The sequence below is a fragment of the Ostreococcus tauri genome (assembly GCF_000214015.3).
Source record: "Ostreococcus tauri WGS project CAID00000000 data, contig chromosome 07, whole genome shotgun sequence".
NCBI lineage: Eukaryota > Viridiplantae > Chlorophyta > Mamiellophyceae > Mamiellales > Bathycoccaceae > Ostreococcus > Ostreococcus tauri.
In genome coordinates, this window is record NC_014432.2 from 303,605 (window position 1) to 322,402 (window position 18,798).

General features: G+C 60.7%; 12 protein-coding genes across 12 annotated transcripts; 6 read left to right on the forward strand and 6 right to left on the reverse strand.

Moving 5' to 3' along the window:
- OT_ostta07g01930 (Armadillo-type fold) lies at positions 1–653 on the reverse strand (the record flags this gene model as incomplete). Its single annotated transcript, XM_022983777.1, has 2 exons — positions 1–409; positions 576–653. Coding segments are annotated over 2 exons (487 nt in total), but the record flags the coding sequence as incomplete, so codon positions are not given.
- Positions 654–747: 94 nt separating this feature from the next.
- Positions 748–1,207, forward strand: OT_ostta07g01940 (DNA-directed RNA polymerase Rpb11, 13-16kDa subunit, conserved site; the record flags this gene model as incomplete). The annotated part of the gene is made up of 2 exons (XM_022983778.1): positions 748–890; positions 1,003–1,207. 2 exons carry the CDS (start codon positions 748–750, stop codon positions 1,205–1,207), a joined length of 348 nt encoding a protein of 115 aa, XP_022839410.1.
- Positions 1,208–1,671: 464 nt separating this feature from the next.
- Positions 1,672–5,248, forward strand: OT_ostta07g01950 (Glycosyl hydrolase, family 13, catalytic domain; the record flags this gene model as incomplete). Its single annotated transcript, XM_022983779.1, has 2 exons — positions 1,672–1,898; positions 2,080–5,248. The coding sequence occupies 2 exons, from the start codon at positions 1,672–1,674 to the stop codon at positions 5,246–5,248; spliced, it is 3,396 nt and encodes a 1,131-aa protein (XP_022839411.1).
- Positions 5,249–5,530: 282 nt separating this feature from the next.
- OT_ostta07g01960 (unnamed product) lies at positions 5,531–6,649 on the forward strand (the record flags this gene model as incomplete). The annotated part of the gene is made up of 1 exon (XM_003080260.2): positions 5,531–6,649. The coding sequence occupies one exon, from the start codon at positions 5,531–5,533 to the stop codon at positions 6,647–6,649; it is 1,119 nt and encodes a 372-aa protein (XP_003080308.2).
- A 79-nt stretch (positions 6,650–6,728) lies between these two features.
- Positions 6,729–7,532, reverse strand: OT_ostta07g01970 (V-ATPase proteolipid subunit; the record flags this gene model as incomplete). Its single annotated transcript, XM_003080261.1, has 1 exon — positions 6,729–7,532. The coding sequence occupies one exon, from the start codon at positions 7,530–7,532 to the stop codon at positions 6,729–6,731; it is 804 nt and encodes a 267-aa protein (XP_003080309.1).
- Positions 7,533–7,671: 139 nt separating this feature from the next.
- On the reverse strand, positions 7,672–8,148 carry OT_ostta07g01975 (V-ATPase proteolipid subunit; the record flags this gene model as incomplete). The annotated part of the gene is made up of 1 exon (XM_022983780.1): positions 7,672–8,148. One exon carries the CDS (start codon positions 8,146–8,148, stop codon positions 7,672–7,674), a length of 477 nt encoding a protein of 158 aa, XP_022839412.1.
- Positions 8,149–8,573: 425 nt separating this feature from the next.
- On the forward strand, positions 8,574–13,274 carry OT_ostta07g01980 (RAVE complex protein Rav1 C-terminal; the record flags this gene model as incomplete). Its single annotated transcript, XM_003080263.1, has 1 exon — positions 8,574–13,274. One exon carries the CDS (start codon positions 8,574–8,576, stop codon positions 13,272–13,274), a length of 4,701 nt encoding a protein of 1,566 aa, XP_003080311.1.
- A 65-nt stretch (positions 13,275–13,339) lies between these two features.
- OT_ostta07g01990 (ATPase, F1 complex, epsilon subunit,mitochondrial) lies at positions 13,340–13,826 on the forward strand (the record flags this gene model as incomplete). The annotated part of the gene is made up of 3 exons (XM_022983781.1): positions 13,340–13,462; positions 13,587–13,653; positions 13,801–13,826. The coding sequence occupies 3 exons, from the start codon at positions 13,340–13,342 to the stop codon at positions 13,824–13,826; spliced, it is 216 nt and encodes a 71-aa protein (XP_022839413.1).
- A 192-nt stretch (positions 13,827–14,018) lies between these two features.
- Positions 14,019–14,375, reverse strand: OT_ostta07g02000 (unnamed product; the record flags this gene model as incomplete). Its single annotated transcript, XM_003080265.1, has 1 exon — positions 14,019–14,375. One exon carries the CDS (start codon positions 14,373–14,375, stop codon positions 14,019–14,021), a length of 357 nt encoding a protein of 118 aa, XP_003080313.1.
- A 127-nt stretch (positions 14,376–14,502) lies between these two features.
- On the reverse strand, positions 14,503–16,884 carry OT_ostta07g02010 (Clp, N-terminal; the record flags this gene model as incomplete). The annotated part of the gene is made up of 1 exon (XM_003080266.2): positions 14,503–16,884. One exon carries the CDS (start codon positions 16,882–16,884, stop codon positions 14,503–14,505), a length of 2,382 nt encoding a protein of 793 aa, XP_003080314.2.
- Positions 16,885–17,169: 285 nt separating this feature from the next.
- Positions 17,170–18,000, forward strand: OT_ostta07g02020 (Crotonase superfamily; the record flags this gene model as incomplete). The annotated part of the gene is made up of 1 exon (XM_003080267.1): positions 17,170–18,000. One exon carries the CDS (start codon positions 17,170–17,172, stop codon positions 17,998–18,000), a length of 831 nt encoding a protein of 276 aa, XP_003080315.1.
- A 74-nt stretch (positions 18,001–18,074) lies between these two features.
- Positions 18,075–18,704, reverse strand: OT_ostta07g02030 (Peptidase U9, T4 prohead protease; the record flags this gene model as incomplete). The annotated part of the gene is made up of 1 exon (XM_003080268.2): positions 18,075–18,704. The coding sequence occupies one exon, from the start codon at positions 18,702–18,704 to the stop codon at positions 18,075–18,077; it is 630 nt and encodes a 209-aa protein (XP_003080316.2).
- Positions 18,705–18,798: the final 94 nt, after the last annotated feature.

Genomic DNA, 18,798 nt, shown 5'->3' on the forward strand with positions numbered 1-18,798 from the left:
ACTTCTCGAACGCCGTCGAGAACAACCCGCACGCGCTCACGCGCGCCGTGAACCAATCTCCCCGCGCCAATCGCTCGATTAACGGCACGAAGTACTTCCCAATTCCCCCGGACGACATCGCTCGCCCCACCGCGCACGCAGTCTCCACCGCTTTGTCTCGCACCACAGTCTCCTCCACCGTGATCAACGTCTCGAGCGGCGCCAACAACACGTGCGCGTGCTCTTGTCCACCCACGACATCGATCAGGTTCGCCAGTTCCCCCGCGATCGCCAACAAACACTCATCGTCCTCATCGTCCCTCTCCGTGAGAAACGGCACGAGTTCACTTCGCGCTCTGTCCGCGCCGAGCGCGCGCGCGATCGTCGGCAGTTTCGCGATCGACTTCAATCGCAGCTCCACGTCGTCGCTCTGCGTCGCCGAGTCATCGCGCGCGATCCACCGTCAGTCGTGCACGCGATACAAACCCCCTCGGCGTCCAATCTCCCCTCGCGCGCGCGCGGTCGCGCGAACTCGACCGACATCGCGCGATCCCTCGTCCACGCGCATCGCCGCCACCTCGCCCCCGTCGACGCACCGTGAGATCATCGATCAGGGCCCCGACGGAGATATCGCGTCCCTCGTCCTCGCCGCGCGCGCTCGGCGCGCTCGACATCGCGCGCGAAGAGTGCGGCGTCGCTCGATGAACCGCGAGCGGGTCGACGACCGCGACGCAAACGCCACACGCGCGCGCGCGCGCTCGATCGACGATGAACCAACCGTCCAGGGCCGATCGTTTCGTCCTCCCGGACGGCGAGCGCAAGGTGACGTACGAGCGGGACACCAAGGTGGAGAACGCGGGGACGTTTGTGATTCAGCGCGAGGATCACACGCTCGCGAATCTGCTTCGAATGTGCGTCGTGTGCGCGCGCTCGCGCGACCGATGGACGCGACCGACGGGCGTGAACGATGGGTGCGCGTGATGACGGACGACTGACCGCTCGAGGATGGAAACGCGCGAATAGGGAGCTGCATAAGAACCCGGACGTCGTCTTCGCGGGGTACAAGAACCCGCACCCGACGGATCACCGCGTGATACTGAAAGTGCACACGAACGCGAACACGACCCCGGTGCAGGCGCTGAGGGACGCGGTGACGAATCTTCGCGCCGAGGTGAGCGACATCGCGCAGCAGTTCGCGGACGAGATCAACGCGATTCGGCGCCAGTGAGGAGGCGGCGGCCGGGCGCGGCGGGCGCGCGCGCGGGACGCGCGCTTCGTAGGACGTGTGTTTGGAATAAGTAAAAGTAGAAGCATAGCCAACGAGCGGTGGTTCCGTGCGATCGCCTCGACGCGCGATCGCGCGTCGACGGAGACCGATCGACGCCTTCGTCGCCGCGCGTCCTTCGTCCGGCGCGCGTGGAATAGCCTAAACACACGCACGGGGTAAAAAATCGTCGAATACGTCGGACAATTGAGACGATTCGTTTCCCGCGAAAAATAGTGTGTAGTATCATGCGTTTTAACGCCATCTAGAAGCACGACTAAACTTTGACTGCGAGACCGCGGTCCCGTTTAAGTTTAAATCGCACATCGCCCGCGCCGAAGACGTCGACGCGCGTCACGCACGAGCGTGCTCCGACGCCGCGTCCTCGCGCGTTCGAAGGCATAATTTAGCGCGCGTCGTCGCGCGCGATGTCGCTCGCGTCCGTGACCGCGATCGCCGCGCGCGCGCCGATGCGCAATCGCGCGCGTGGGTCGCGCGCGAGCGGGTCGCGCGCGCGCGTCTCGACGACGACGCGCGCGACGCGCGCGACGCACGTGAAACCAGCGCTGGAGATTGGATCGCAAGGCGCCGATGTCGCGCGGTTACAACAGAGACTGATGGACGAGGGAATCGTCGACGTCGGGACGGCTGAAGGGTGCGTTTGTCCGTTTGGAATTTTTGAATTCATGTGGCAACCCTGGAGCTTTTGTTCGCGTTCGACGCGTTTTCGTGTGCACGAAAAGTGCAGGGCGGTATAAAAAGCACATTCGTGTGATGGATGCGCGTGCTCGAATGTGTACGGTGACTGGTGACTGACTTTCTTGTCGCGCACGCAGAACCTTTGACGAGCGCACAGCTGAGGCAGTGAAGACGCTGCAGACGCGGTACGGTATGCCGGCGAACGGGCAGTGGGGGGCGTTGGAGCGCATGATGTTCGAAGAAGTGGGGATTCACACGGATGCGCCGCGAATGGAGGCTTTGGCGCCAGCCCCTATGCGGAGTGCGAACACGCACATCATCGCACCTGCGGATTTTACGAGAGGCCAGGTGAAGAGCATCGTGGGATCCGCAGCGACGGGAGCGGCACTCGGTTTGGGCGTCGCGCTAGCGATTCGCGCCGCCGATAACGCGTTACGGGGTGGCTCGGCGAGGGATTTCGTCGAAGACACCGCGGACGGCATCCGCGGTTTTGTCGGCAAATTCAAGCAACGCGGTCGTCAAGGTAGGTACGAGCGTGACATGATGGCGTACGAGGATGACGGCGAAGAACCGGACGATCGATGGGGCTACGACGGGCGCGGTGACGGTGGGCAAGGGAGGGATCCGAGAGGACCATTGCCGGACGGGTTGCCGCCAGGCGCGAGTGAGTCGTACTACGGTTTGGACGCGCAGTATCAAACCGCGCGCACACGGAGGCTCTTGAGGGGAGCCATGCCCGCAGCGGCTCAGAGCGAACCTGTGAGACAAAAGCAGCAAATGCGTCGATCTGGTGGAGGGACGCCGAGGGCGACGGCGGCGAGCATGGATCTTCAGCGACAACAGCAAGTCTTAGTGAACTCGCAGTTCGAAGTCGAGCTCGAGGCTGAAGTCGCCGTCGGTGCTTCTTCTCGACCTATGACTACCATGATGCAGCGCGTGAGAGAGAAATTCGACGCTAGCTTAGACGCTATCGGCGATGTGATTCCGGATGGCATTCCTCTCCTTGGTGGAGGGAGCGATTTCACTGCACGAGCGCAACGCGAGCGAGATTTGAACGCTCGACTCGCAGAGGCTCGGTATTACGCAGAGTTGGAGCAACAAAAGCGAATCAAGGCGGAGCAAGCTTTCAAACAGAGCCACCAAAAGTGGCTCGATGCTCAGGCTGCCACGCGTCAAGTTCGCGCTCAGGCGACGGAAACGGCTACAAAGTTGGTTGAGCTTGAGGAGCGATTGTTCCGCGAGGACATCTTCGACAACCACCCCGTCGTAAGCAAGGTAACGGAACTGGAAAACTTGGTCTTGCGAGACGTCGAAGAAGAGAAAACGGCAGATCAGCTTAAGAATGAGCTCGCGAGACTCGAGATGAACGCCATGCAGAGAGTGAAGGAGCTGGAGAATCAAGTGAACGACTTGCAGCTCGAGCTCGAGACGCGTCCCAGTGTTCCTCAAGCTTTGGTCGCCAGGTTGGAAGCCTTGGAAAGTGCGATGGTGAGCGGCTCGTCTTACAAAGCCGACGGGTCCACAGAGAGCGCATCCAGTTTACAAGAAAATATCGCCAGTGTTGGTGATGCGTTTGCAGAAGTTCGAGACAGTTTGCGAGTAGAGATGCAGAAAGTTCAAAGCGAGCTTCAAAGCATCCACCCGCTCATGGATCACGGTGCAGGGCGTATCGACATTCTTTTCGCGAAGGTCACTGCTCTGGAGTCTTCCATGGACGCCGTCAGCGAAGGTGCGGCGTCTCAGATCGGTCGTTTGGCGGCACAAATTGACAGGTTGGAGAAGGCGCTCGCCGAGAGCGCCGGTGTCGAGTTGAAACCATTCCCGCAGGTGCGCGACCTCGAGGAGAGTGAGCCGATGACAGATGATTTCACCGAGGAGACGGTGAAGTTTATCGAAGACGTCATGGTCCCGGTTGAAGAAGTCGAGGAAGAGGTTGAGGATGAGTTGTTTGGCGATGCAAGCAGCAGCGTTGATGAGAGCGCAACAGACTTCATGCAGCTGTTCACAGAGTCCCAGGTCGTTACGGATGCGATACCGGTTGCTGAGCCCTTCGTCGAACCTGCCCCGGTTGAGGAAGAACATGATATCGCCAGGGAGTCTGGCGTAATGCCACGCATCGCGATCGGACGAGAAGTCATGCTTCAAGGTTTCCACTGGGAGAGCCACAACCACGATTGGTACTCGATTGTCTCGGAAAGGCTTGAAGTCATGAACAGAGCAGGTTTCACGCAAGTTTGGCTGCCACCGCCGGCGGATTCGCTCGCGCCGCAAGGGTACATGCCCCGTCAACTCTATTCGCTGAACAGCAAGTACGGCTCGGAGGACGGGTTGCGAAACCTCATTTCAAACTGCAAGGAGCACGATGTCTTGCCGGTTCTTGACGCGGTGTTGAACCACCGCTGCGCCACGCACCAGGGAGCTGGGGGCAAGTGGAACCGCTGGGAAGGCACCGGCATGGATTGGGGCGAATGGGCGATCGACAATAGAAATCCGCAATTCGGGGGTATGGGTAACCACCCGACGGGAGACGAGTTCTCTGGCGCGCCGAACATCGATCACACCAACGATACAGTGCGTGAAGACTACTCAAAATGGCTCCGATGGTTGAAGGACGACGTCGGATTTGGCGGCGTTCGTTTTGACTTTTCAAAGGGTTACGATGGTCGATTCGCTGGGGAGTATATCAAGGCGATGGATCCGGAGTTCGCTGTGGGTGAGTACTGGGACACGCTTGCTTACGGCGCTGGTTTGGAATACGACCAAGACGCACACCGTCAGCGCATCGTGAACTGGATCGATGCGGCAGGAGGGAACACCACAGCGTTTGATTTCACCACCAAGGGCATTCTTCAAGAGGCTTGCGGTCGGTCCGAGTTCTGGCGCCTCATCGATAGCAAGGGACGCGCTCCCGGAGTTATTGGTTTATGGCCAGCACGAGCGGTGACGTTCATCGACAACCACGACACCGGTTCGACTCAGGGACACTGGCCCTTCCCGAACGATAAGGTCAGCATGGGTTATGCGTACATATTAACTCACCCTGGCACGCCGTGCGTTCTGTGGGATCACTTCTTCGATTGGGGTGAGCACTTGCGCGAGAACATCGAGACGTTGATGGATGTTCGTAAACGCTCAGGTATTCACAGCCGTAGTAAGCTTCAAATCGTTGCCGCGACCGACGGTTTGTACGCTGCCATTGTAGACGGTAAGGTAGCCGTCAAACTCGGCGGCGATAACTGGTCCCCCGCTGGCGATGGCTGGGAACGCGTTGCCGGCGACCACGACTGGTGCGTCTGGCAACGATGAAACAAGACAATGTCGCACCTCTCCGAGAAGCGCTGTATTTATTTAGCCACCACAAAGCACGCCGGTGATCGCCGCAGCTCGCGCTGAAAAGCGCGCAGGCGAACTGCTCACGTTGTAACGCTTCATACACCATGTGAAGTCCACCATTATCGCTCGCTACGCCGCGCGGTCGGTCAACGCCTTCGCTCTCCATGAGATATCCACCGCCTCAACCCTCAGTCCTCGACTCGCGAAGCGCGGCGTCGCCTCACCTCTGTTCGCCCGCGTACGACGAGGACGACCATGCGCGTCTTAACCATCACGCCGAGCGTGAACGCACGCGTAAACACGCGTCGTGACGGACAGAAACGTCGAACGTTCGCCGATGCCAGAAATAGTTCTCGATGCACTCGGGCGCCGCTTCTTCGGCGCGCGCTCGATCTCAGACGTGCTCGGTCGCTCGGAAAGACGCGGACGATCGCGATCGATGATGTGCCAGGACGAGAGCGCGGGGACGAGTCGCGAAAGAGCGCCGGGGACGTTGAGGCGAGAGCGAAGGCGTTGGCGGAGCTCGTGAAGAACAGCGACGTCGGGAACGCGATGTCGGTGGATGATCGAGAAACGGTGAACAAAGAGATCGAAGCGTTGGAAGCGACGCAGCTTAGTGATCGAACGTGCGAAAATGAGGGGATTTTTGGCTTTTACGACGTCAGTTACGTCTCGGTGGGGAAGAATCAGGTTGGGAATCCGGCGGGCGGACGGTTCAGGTCGCCGCTCGGGAGATTTTTGTTCAAGACGATCGGGTTGGAGCAAAATTTGTTCGCGCCGAATAGAATTGAGAATCGCGTGGCGTTCACCGTACTTGGGTGTCTACCGGGTGAGGTGACGTTGGAGGGAACGTTTGGAGCAGTGGACGGGCTCAACGACGGTCGCACGGTCAAAGCGGATTTCGATCCTCCGGGTATCTCCGTCGCTGGCGGTCCGAAATTGCGAATCGGACCGAAATCGAGCGTGGTTCTAAGCACGACGTACTTGGACGAAAGCGTGCGCCTGGGGAAGGGGTCACGCGGGAGTCTGTTTGTGTTCACGAGAAAGTCCACCGAGCAGCACGCGCGGGATCTTCGACGCTGGGGCGTCGGGGGCTTAGCGATCGCGATCATGCTTCTCACCGCCCTCGGGCTCGGGATTTTCGGCGTGCACCAGTTCAAGACGACGAAGAGCATCTTGTATCCCGCAACGGTCGTCGCGTCGTCTTTGATCTCGTTGTTGATGGCGTACGTCTTGCGCGACGGAGGCATTGTCGCCGAAGACGCCGACCTGGCGCAAGTGGGGGAGCTCACACAGGAGCAAAAGGATTTCCTCACCAAGGGGCGCAGTGATGGGCAAGCGAAAGGGGAAAACGTGTTCAGTTCGCAAACGTAGACTAAACGCTGTAATGAGCTCATAAGGCTTCCATTTCTGCGCTACCGATTCTAAAGACATATTACAAGCTATCCCGAAGTCACGCCTTCCCGGGTTTCATCAGGTCCAACGTGTCGCCGTCATCGAGATCGAAGTCCAGCGGCGTATCACCGCCACGAACGACGTCTCCATCGCAAATGACGCGTAGACCGGTGGCGTCGCCGAGGGCCAAGGTCACTAGCTCCCAATCCGCGCTCTTTCGCCACGCCTTGATGATGCGCTCAAACGTCCATCGTCGGCCCACGTAGCGATCAAACTTCTCCCCCGTGGGGAGCTGAAAGACCAGTTTCATCAAATCTTCGCCAACATCACCTTGGCAGAAATCGTCCTCCACCTCGTCGCCCTCGACGTCGCTGACCTCGCGTATGTCTTCCTCGTCGCTCCCGTCGTCTTCCACAACCTCTGCGACGCGTTCCGCCGGCACGTACGCCGGCACCGCCGGTCTCGCCAATTCATCGAACCCACTCAAAAGCGCTTGCGCCCGCGCCGCCGCACTCGTCTCTCCCTCCTTCACGCTCGACGGTACATCCACCGTTATCGATCGCTTATTCACTGGACTCTGCGTTGACGCAGACGCAGACGCGCGTTTCCCGCCTCGTCCGTCCCTCCCGGACGACAGTTCGCTCGGACGCTGCACGTCATCGTACGCGTTGACGTCGTCGTCGTCGTCATCCGCCTCTTTATCGCTCGCATCGCTCGAATCCGACCCGATACCGTCGAGTTTCAGAGGTGTAGTGAATTTCCTCACCTTGGCGTCGTCGTCGTCGCTCCACGCGACGTCCAGCTCCTTGGGGGCGCCGAACAGGTCGTCGTCATCGCTCGAGTCGTTGTCGTCGTCCGCCATCACGTGATACACGCGATCGTCGCCGCGAAGGTATTCACGCGACGCGCTCTGCGGTGGAACTGTTGATACAACGGGTTGATTCAAATCGCTTAGTTCATTTACATCGACTGCGCGTCTCATAAAAGCGTCTCTCGTCCACCTACGCCGCCCCCGACGCGCTGGAGCTCAGGATGATCCCCACGATCATCCCGTACAGGGCCAAAGCCTCGGCGAAGATGAGGATCAAGACCAACCCGACGAAGAGTTTCGGCTGTTGCGCGTTCGCCCGGACCCCCGCGTCGCCGACGATGCCGATGCACATGCCCGCGCTCAATCCACTCAAACCGCACGCCAGGCCGCTCCCCAAGTGCGCGTATCCTTGGAACAGGGTGTACGACTTCGGGTTTATCCCCGACGAGATCACGACCGCGATGATTAACCCGTAGATTCCGAGAATACCAGAGAACACCACCGGGAGGATCGACTTCATCACCAACTCGGGTCGCATGACCCCCATGGAGGCGATGCCGACGCCGGACTTTGCGGTTCCGTACGCGGCGCCCATGCACGAGAACACCAACGCGCTCGAGGCGCCCATGAACCCGAAGAAGGGCGCCACTTCGTCACCGCTCGACATCGCGCGCGCGTGCGGACGAGATCTCCCGCATCGTCGCGGGCGCCGGGTCGCTGAACCGAGGGTCTCTCAACCCTATACCCTAATTCCCAAACCCTAGAAAACGCCGCTCGACCGACGCCTCGGTCGTTGACGCGCGACATCGTCGCGTCGTCGACGGGCGCATGCCGCGCGCGCGCGCGCTCGAGCGCCGGTGCGTCGGACCGGCGAGCGATGTCGTGGACGTCGCCCTGGTGTGCGCGCGAGGGACGCGGGTGGAGGCGACGTACGCGTCGAGCGCGCGCGAGGTGACGACGGATGTCATCGACGTGGTACGGCGACGCTCGAACGCGCGCGCGTCGACGACGACGCGCGCGTCGACGACGACGGAGGACGATGCGAGGGAAACGATGGTGTGGGCGCGGGCGCGCGTGGGAAGGGGGGTCGCGATGGCGCGTGGGAGGGGTGGAGCGACGCTCGCGGGCGGCGGGCGGCGGACGGCGGGACGGGACGCGCGCGCGACGGCGCTGTCGTTCACGAACGATGGTGAGGGGTTAGCGATCGCGTACGATAACGGTGAGGTGGTGGTGGTCGATGCGAGCGATGGGAGTGAGATATGGGCGCGAGAGGTTGGGCGGGACGGACGCGCGGCGGCGAGCGCGCGGGCGAGCGCGGGCGAAGACGTTTCGCGCGGCGACGTGGCGGTGACGTACGATGACGAGCGCTTCGTGTACGTCGTGCCCAGGGACGCGAACGAAGTCATAAGTGCGCTGAGGCATCCGGCTCGCGTGGAGTCCATGAGCTGGCGACGGCAGAGTTTGGCGACGCTGTGTCGCGACGGCGCGATTCGACTGTGGCTGCGCGCGGAGAGGGGGCAGGGCTCGGCGCAGCTTGCGTGCACGATTCAGACTCCGTACGGTGGATTGAACCCATTGGTGTCGTTTGATTGGCTGGAGACGAGCGAAATAAGCGACGTGATGTATGATCACGCCATAATTGGTTTGGATGGAGCGTGCGGCGTCCACGTGTGGACGATTTCTGATGCCAATACGTCGCATCCACTCTGCGCGCGGCGACCGGTGGTGGCGCATCGCGGCTCGATGAGTCTAGAGAGGAAAACCATGACGGCGAGTTTCGATGACAAAGTCGTCATCAGGGGAAGTTTGACGCAGTCGAAGGATGACATTTGCATCGCCATAGCGTCACGTAATTTCGGAATTGTCGTTGCACGAGTCGATTCAAATCGACCGAATATTTTGGAACAACTACACAACGTGGCGCTGCGCGGACACGCCTCAAACATCGTTGACATGCGGGTACACTCGCAGAATGAAGAGTTAGTGACCATCGACGCGTCCGGGGTACGAAATGTGTGGAGAAGAGACCAGACGGGGGCATTGAGTGTCTCTGATGAAGCCGGTGAAGTGCCCAAGCGGGCACCACGAGACGATATCAGAGTGAAGCAGGCGTGCTCTGCTGTTGGTGCAATTGACGGAGAACTATCCGACGACGGACGCAAGCTTGCGTTTATCGATGACGCAGGTGGCTGCGCGGTCGGTGTCATTCTCAGTGAAATCGACGTGGTGATTGAACGTTTAGAAGTGGCGAACAACAACCCGGCAGTGAAACGATTTTTCAGATGGTTCGACGTTGGATGCGGTATTCACGCGTTGGCTGTCGCGATAAACACCGAAATCAGCGTGTACGCGCCGTCGACGACTGTATCAGCGTCGAAGGGTGCTTCGTGGAGATGCGTAGCGCGCGTGGCTGTCGCCGGAGATGTGGTCTCCGCTATGGAGTGGAGTCGCCTCGGCGACGCAATTTACGTGGCTACGGAGCGATCGATTCATATCGTCACGTGTGACGGAGGGTTGGCGAAGTGTGTCGTAGAGGAATCGCGGTCTTTACCGTCGTATCATCCGTGCGTACTGCTTGATTGGCTTGAGGACGGCAGAGCCGCTCGCGTGAGGAAATCCTTGCGAGCTGTCGTCGCTTACCTCAAAGCTGGTGATTTCTCTACACCATGCCCTTCGATGCTCCCTAGAGATATTATTGCTACCAATGAGTCCACGAGCGAGACGGTTGATCAAGCCCCAGATTCAACTCGAGCACCCGCACCGGTGTCAGTTCCTGAGTTTGACATGTCAGCGTTTGGCTCTTTTGGTGGTGTATCTACGACACCGACGGCAACCTTTGCGTTCGGCTCCGATGCTGAATCCACGCCAATGATGGGACTTTCGACGACGTCGCCTTCACCTCATACGAAGAGGAGCGTTTGTGATATCTTCACGCAAGAGGAGGCCGAAATTGCAACAGAGTTGGTGAGTGCTCACGCAAACACATTGCAGCTCGCGCCCACTGAGAGTGTGCGACTGCTGGGTGTCATCGACGCAGTTCGTGCGCTCGATAGTCGCGTGCATGTCCAGCTGGATGAAGCTGCGCGAAGGTTTGCGACGATCTGGCACACGCGTCGCTTGCGGCGATCAACCGACAACGAAAATCCGTGCGGTGAAGAGCTTTGTTGGGCAATTCAGAGTGCCACGACCACCGAAGTCTTGGACGATCTTACGAATGACGAATGCGGTGTCAAGGCGGATTGGCGAATAATTAAGCGGCTCGGAGTACCGATTTGGCTGCGTAAAGATGAAGATCTGCGGGTGATGATTGAAAAATGCGCCAAGGAAGAGTTTTCGAGAACAAAGAATGCGGACGACTGCGCACTCTTCTTTGTCCTCGTCGATCGTGTCAAGGTGCTCGCAGGTTTGTATAAGGCGACACAAAATATTCGTCTGTATGAGTTCATGTCCCGAGATTTCAGCGAGCAACGTCACCGTGAAGCTGCGTTGAAAAATGGGTACGCTCTGCTTTCCAAACACCGATACGAGTTTGCGGCAGCGTTTTTCATCCTCGGCGGTCAACCGCTCGATGCGGCGTCAATTGTTTGGAAGCACAAACGCGACTTGTCACTCACACTCACCATTGCTCGACTCACCGGACTCGGTGACGACGAGGCGCCGAGAGTCGGCCGCTTCCGAACGGAGGTGGCATCAATGCTCAAGAACGACGTGGTGCCCGCGATGTCAGATTCTTGGACTCTCATGGCCTTGCACTGGCTGATAGGTGAAACAGATGATTTTATCGCAACGGCGGCATCGTTGGTCGAAACGCACGATCATAAAGCAGGAGATTACGTGAAATTCATCTCCACCTCCCGTGATTGTGACTCGAATGTAGTCTCGAGAGCGCAGAGCATGGTGAATCGCGCCTCAGCAAAGTTGGCACATGCGCTCGAGTCATTGGGTGCTCCGTTGGCCGCACTCGAGAGGTTTCCATCGCATCTAACGAGATACACGGACGATGTCGCGCGACTCGCATCGGCGTCACTGTCCAGTGTCGGTCTCGCGTGCGAGATCACCGATGAAGACATCGGCGTGTTTGCACAAGCACCGTGGAACGTGAGCGTGGCTGATGTGCAAAAGCTGTTGAGACGAAGATGGGAAGTTGAAGATTTCAAGGGATTCATCGCGGAGTCGGTGGATGAGCCCACGGAGTCGTCCTCACCGACAGAGCTGCACACGAGAACGCGATCCGTCCTACCGACAGAGGTGAAAACGGTATGCATTCCTCGCGTGCCATCTGGGCAAGATTTAAGCGTCGACAGTTCGCCCACGGAGAAGGTTGCTCGCGCTCAAAACGCATTCAGTAAACTCCGAAGGTTGAGCGTGAAGATAAAGAGCCAGAGGAGCGAAAAGGGCTCACCGTCGACGCCTTCTTCGCCAACGCAAGCGATGAATCACAGTTCGTTCGGTTTGGATGACAACACGCAGCGCGTTTTTCGAACACCAGTCACCGTGGCGACCATGCAAAACGACGGCTTCTATGACATGTGCTTCAACCACGAAGTCCCCTACGAGATCGGTCTCGCCAGCGTTCGTCAAGGTTTATCCGTGGTTAACCTTCGCAAATTAAATGAAAGCAAGGCTGAATCCGAGAGCGACGCTTGGGCGGTACTCCTCCGGGCGCAACCGCCGATTTCTGGTTTCAAGTCGTCGATGAATTCTTGGTTGCATCACGACGAAACACCGTCGACGCCGACTTCGCCGCGCCACGGTAACGTTCGCGAGCACGACTGGGCCACGCATGCTGGATTGGATATGACATCGCTGACGGGAATAATCCCCCATGCACAGAGCGAGCCCGTGGGGAGAAACCGGTCAGCAATCAAGCGAGAGCCGGCGAACGACGTCGTCGCCCGAAGCGTCGCGTCGCACCCGTCCAGAAGTTTCTTCGCCGTTGGTACGTCCTACGGAGGCGTTCAACTCTGGGACTTTCACGGTAAAAACGCGGATCACGCTGCGGCGGTCCTGTCGCTCGGTGGGAAGAAATCCACCTCGGGTACGGGGGCGAGCACCCGCGCCGTGGCTTGGTCGCCTTATGGCGCGCGACTTGCAGCGTGTACTTCGGATGGAAACGTCACCTTGTGGCTCGGCGACGCCCCAGACGTTGAGCCGGCGGCAAGTAAGAATTGTGGATTCAAAGGATGCAAGAGTGAAGACGTCTTGTTCCTGTCTACCAATCTTCTGGCGACAGCGAGCTCCACGGGAAGCGTGTCCTCTGTCCTTCCCGAGTCCGTCGTGCTCTGGGACGCGCTGCAGCCCGCGCACGCATCTCCAGGGATCATCCGCGCTCACGCCGGTGGTTGCACAGCATTGTCGCAGTTCCCGTCCCTCACCGCGCCTCACGGCGTTCCTTGGCCCTTTCTCATCACGGGCGGTTCCGGCGGCGACGTTGCCGCGCACGATTTGCGCATGCTCGGCGGCGACGACGATTCCACCATCCTCTGGCGCTCTCGCCTCCCCCAATCCGGATCCATCGCCGCCATCGCCGCCATTCATCACGAGACCACCCCTCTCATCATCACCGGCGACCAATTCGGCGACGTACACGCCTACTCCGCCCTGGACGGCGACCGCGTTGCCGCCATCGCCCAAGCGCACCCGCGACAAAAATTCCTCACCCCGCGCGGCGGCGGCGCCGTCGCCTCCGTCGGCGTCGCCGCCTGCGTCCCCATTCACAACGGCGTGTTAACCGCCGGCGGTGACGGTACCGTGCGTTGTTTCCGTCTCGACGAGTCATTTAGAAGGTTGTAACGCCCGCCGCGTCCAACCGCGCGCGCCCGTCGCCGCCCCGCGCGCCCGCCGCACATCTCGACGCCATGTCCTCCGCCGCCGCGAACTCCGCGGCGTACTGGCGCATCGCCGGCATGAGCTATCTCAAGTACGCCAACGCGTGCGGAGAGATCGTGCGACAGAGCCTCAAGGAACCGTTCCTGAGCCAGGTGCGGGACGACGACGGACGCGAAGGATGGCGATCGAACGAATCGCACCAGATCGCTCGAGTTTTCCTCTCGTGCGCGCGCGGTGACTGACGAAAACGCGCGCTCGGGGAACGACGGAACGCAGGCAAAGGCGAGAGAGACGGTGTACTACAAGATGACGGAATTTGCGAGCGGGAAACCGGGGAAAGCGGGTGCGTCGGGCGATCGCGGAGAGACGTAGGGCTTGGGCGCGAATCGCGCGCGGACGAACGACGAAGAGACGCGCGCGACGACGGACGAGGCGATGAAAGATAGACGAATGACTGACAGAACGATGCGTGTCTCGATCGATGACGCAGTGATCACGGAGGTGGTGCCCAAGTGAGTCTCGTGCGCCCGAACGAACGCGGCGCGTGTATCCTAGTTTGTTTTAATCAAAACGTCGGAGCGACGAATGGAATCGATTGGCGTCGATGCGACGCGCACCGCGCGTAGATTTACAAATTTCACGACATCCTACCGATGACGATCGGATCGGGCGCGCATCACGCGCCCGGCGTCCGGAACGCGCGTACGTTTACGCGCCGTTTCGCTTGCAGCTCAAAACCAGCTCGGCAAACTTCTCGCACCGCGCCACGTCGTCTCCGGCGTCCGCGACGCATCGTTCAAACGCCCTCGACGCGCTCGCGCACGCGGATGACGTGGATTCGCCCTCGACCGCGCCCTGGCCGCCGCCGCTCGAGCCGAACATGGTCCCGAAGGCGGCGCGGCCCAGGCTCGAGCCCATGCCCCACGAGACGCCTTGGGCCAACGTGCCCATTAAACCACCGCTGAGGGACGGTTCGTTAGATCTCGCGGTGCGTTGGGGGGGCGGGGCGCCGCCGAACCCGCGCGGGGCGCTTCGGGGGGGCGGGGCGGAGCGTCGACGGCCCATGGCGAGGGATGAAGTGAGGCGGGGGGAGGAGCGACGACGTCGACGCGCGCGGTTGGTTCAATGTGTTGTACTACATGTGTGATGAATAACGCGTGCGGGTGGATAAAGATTGCGTCGCGACGCGCGCTCACGCAAACGCCTGCGCGGTGGTACCGGTGGATTCGTCGTTCGGGAACGATGGGAAATCGCCGCCGCGCCGAGGCGGAGCGTCGTCGGACGCGTCGTCCTCAATGCCGGAAGCAAATTCGACGGAAAATTCGCGAGACATCGTGCTCGTAGCCGTAGAGACGGTTATGATATCAGCGTCCTCGTCGTAATCGAACGTGACGGTATCGCCCGAGGAGGCGAAGCCGTCGAGCATGCACTCGGCCAAGTTGTTCTCCAACAAACCGCGGACGCATCGACGCATCGGTCGGGCGCCAAAGCGCGTGGAGAATCCGTTGGCATACAGCACAGATCTGAATTTCGGGGAGAATTTGAGGGAAATTCCCTTACCGGCCGCTCGTTTTGCCACCGTGTTCAGCATGATGTCGGCGATCTCGCTCACCTCAGTCTTTTGCAGAGGCTTGAAGACGACGATTTCGTCGAGGCGGTTGAGAAACTCGGGTCGATACTCGCGTCCGAGCTCGCGCTTCACCTTGGTTTGAAGCGCCTTGTACTTGGCTTCCTCGTCGCCCTCTCCCGTCATGGAATCTAAAATCTCTCGACTACCGATGTTGCTCGTCATGACGAGCATAGCGTTCGTAAAATCCACCGTTCGACCCTTGCTATCCGTCAGGCGACCATCCTCCAAGACTTGGAGCAAAATATTGAACACATCTGGATGTGCCTTTTCAATCTCGTCCAGAAGCACGAGCGAGTGCGGATTCGTGCGCACCGCTTCGGTGAGTTGACCGCCCTCCCCAAAACCGATGTACCCGGGCGGTGGACCGATCAATCGACTCACCGAGTGCGATTCCATGTACTCGCTCATGTCGATGCGTACCATCGCCTTCTCGGCGCCGAAGTACGTTTGCGCGACAGCCTTGGCAAGCTCCGTCTTTCCCACACCAGTGGGACCACTGAAAATGATGCTAGCGACCGGCTTCGACGCATCCGCAAGTCCGGCTCGGGCACGGCGAATCGCTTGGGAGATCGACCGCACGGCTTCAGCTTGACCGATGACGCGCTTTCCGAGCTCTTGCTCGAAATTCATCAGCGTCCTTGACTCGTCGGCGCTGAGCTGTTGCACAGGAATGCCCGTCCACTGCCCGACGACCTCGGTGACGTGCGTCTCATCAACAATATTTGAACCGTTAGCGTTGAGTTGCACGAGTGCCCCAGCCTCGTCGATGACATCGATAGCCTTGTCTGGCAAGAAGCGATCGTTGATGTAACGTGTCGCCAGAGTGACGGCGGCGCTGAGCGCCTCGTCCGAGATGGAGACGCCGTGATGCTCCTCGTACGTGGCGCGCAAACCTCTCAAAATTGTGAGAGACTGCTCTGGACTCGGTTCATTTACGCGCACGGGCTGAAATCGCCGCTCCAAGGCGGCATCCTTCTCGATGTGTTTCCTGTACTCGTCGATGGTTGTCGCCCCGATGCACTGCAGCTCGCCTCGCGCCAACGCGGGTTTCATCAGGTTACCGGCATCCATGCCGCCGTCTTCGCCCGTCCCGCCCGCGCCGACGAGCATATGAATCTCGTCTACGAATAAGATGATGTCTCCTGCCGCTTTGACCTCCTCCAGGACGTTTTTCATCTTTTCTTCAAACTCGCCTCGATATTTGGTGTCCGCGAGGAGCAATCCGAGTTGTAGGCTCACGACGCGCTTATTCTTCAGCGACTCCGGGACGTTCCCACTGGCGATCATCGTCGCTAAGCCCTCCGCGATGGCTGTCTTCCCAACCCCGGGTTCGCCCACGAGACACGGATTAGACTTGCGTCTTCGCACCAAGATGCGCATCACTCGCGTCACCTCCTCGTCTCGCCCCAATACGGGATCCAATTTCCCCTCTCTCGCCTCCTCGGTGAGATCGATCGAGCACTCTTTCAGAGTCTGCTTCTTCGCCTTTCTCGTCTTCTTCCCAGCTCCCACGAGTTCGCGCTCGTTCGCCCCCGAGACCTCCTTCCTGAGCACCTTTACGTCTGTCCCCATCGCCTTGAGCGTCTCGTTCGCCCCGCACGAGACGTCATCAATCATCGCCAACGCCAGCTCCTTACTCCCGACCTCCGTCGCCGAGGACGAAGCCCTTTCAAAAACCATCTTTAACTCCTCACTCAGCGGCAACAGCCCCTCCGGCCCCGCTGATTTTTGTCCGCCGAACGACATCATCGCCTTCAACCCGCCCGCCCCGCTCTCCGACACATCCACGTTCCCATTCCGCCCCATCGACGCCCGTCGAGTCGCCTCCTCCGTGACACCAAACTTCACCAACGCCTTGGACGTCCGATCCCGTCCCCGCGTGAGCGCTATCAACACGTGTTCGCTTCGACACGTCGGCGCGCCCAGTCGCTTCGCCTGATCCATTCCGTCTCGCACCGCCACCACCGCGTCGCCGTCGAACGTCTCGAAGAACCCAGCGCGCGCCGTGCGTCGCCACCGCGCGCATCGCCCGACGCGCGGTCGCGTCGGGACCACGCGCGCGCGCGGTCGCGCCGAACGCATCCCGCGCCGGTCGGTGACGTCGACGTCGCGGTCCACCGGTCGATTATACCTTTCGATCGCGCCGCGGACGCCTTTCGACGCCTTTCGACGTGACACACGACGCACCGGTCGACGCACCGGTCGACGCCCCACACGACGCCCCGGTCGATGCGCGCGTCGTCGTCGGCGCCCCGCGCGCGCGCGCGCGACGTCGACGCCGACGCGATCGCGGTGATCGAGCTCGCGCACGCCCGGACGTCGAACGCGCTCGATCGCGATGGGTTCGAGGCGTTGAAGCGGGCGTGCGAGACGATCGAATCGAATCGCCGAGCGCGGTGCGTCGTCGTGCGCGGCGCGGGCGGGAACTTTAGCTCTGGGTTAGATTTGTCGACGGCGAATGCGATCTTGGACGCGAGGACGGCGGACGGGTGCGCGGGACGGGCGAACGAGGCGTTGATGCGAACGATCGAGGCGATGCAGGCTGGGGTGTCGGCGCTCGAGCGGATGTCGGCGCCGTCGATCGCGTGCGTCAGCGGAGTGTGTTTTGGCGGTGGCGTGGACGTGATAACGGCGTGTGACGTGAGAATCGCGAGCGAGGACGCGCGGTTTTGCGTCAAAGAGGTGGATTTGGGATTGGCGGCGGATTTGGGGACGCTGCAGCGGTTGCCGACGATCGTCGGACACGGACGCGCGATGGATCTCGCGCTCACGGCGAGAACGATCGACGCCAGGGAGGCACTGGCGATTGGACTCGTGACGGAGGTCGTCGCCGACGTCGACGCGAGGGGGATGGAGTTGGCGAGGGAGTTGGCGAAGAAGTCGCCTCTGGCGCTTCGCGGGACAAAGCGCGTCCTCTTGCGAGCGAGAGACGACCCAAACGTGGCTAAGGGGTTAGATTACGTCGCCGCACACAACGCCGCGATGCTGAGGAGCGATGACCTTTCCGAGGCCCTTCGCGCGCGCGCGGAGAGGCGTCCTCCAGTGTTCTCAAAGCTCTAACGCGTGTATTGTAAAAATGTGTCCATTCGCGTCCCACGTTGGCGCCGTACTTCCTCAACCACCGACGCGGCGCCCTACGTCTTCGGCCACTCGTACATCGCCCGATCGACCGGAACGAGCATGCCGTGCGCGTGCAGACTCACCGTCGACGGATTTCTCACGAGATCGAACGCCAGGAGCTCCATGTCGTCGTCCACGTACGTCCTTCCGTCGCCGCGCACCTCCAACCCGCTCCACGACCGCGTCGACGCCCCCAACAGCTCCCCACGCTCGTATATCGCCAAAACCTCCCGACCCATCGCGTTTTCGAGCAACACCTCGACGTAGCCGTACAACTCCTTCCCGTCGTCGCTCCAATACGTCTCCACGACGCGATGCGACGTCTCTCTCCCATCCGTCCCGCTCGCGTCCCTGAACCGCACCGCATCCGACGCCCTCGGGTGTTCCAACCGTCCGTACGCCCGTCCCGTCTTCACCCTGAGCGCGTCGTACGCCGACACCTCTCGCGTCAACGTCTCCCGCGGGTACACGCGTCCGTTTCGATTCACCCCATCCGCCCGCGCGAGCGTCCCGTGGAGCACGAACGTCGCGTTCGATCGACTCCTGAGCGCCGCCGTCGCGATCGCCGCCCGCGTCCGTCGCGCCGTCGCGTCCTCGTCCGCCAGCGCGCGCTCGACCGTGTGCACGGAGACGCACACGCCCATGGTTTCGTCTTCACGTTCACGTACACGCCAGCGCCCCCGCACTCGCGCGCCCGCCGCGACCGCGCGCGTCGATCGCCCGCGCCCCGCGCGCCGG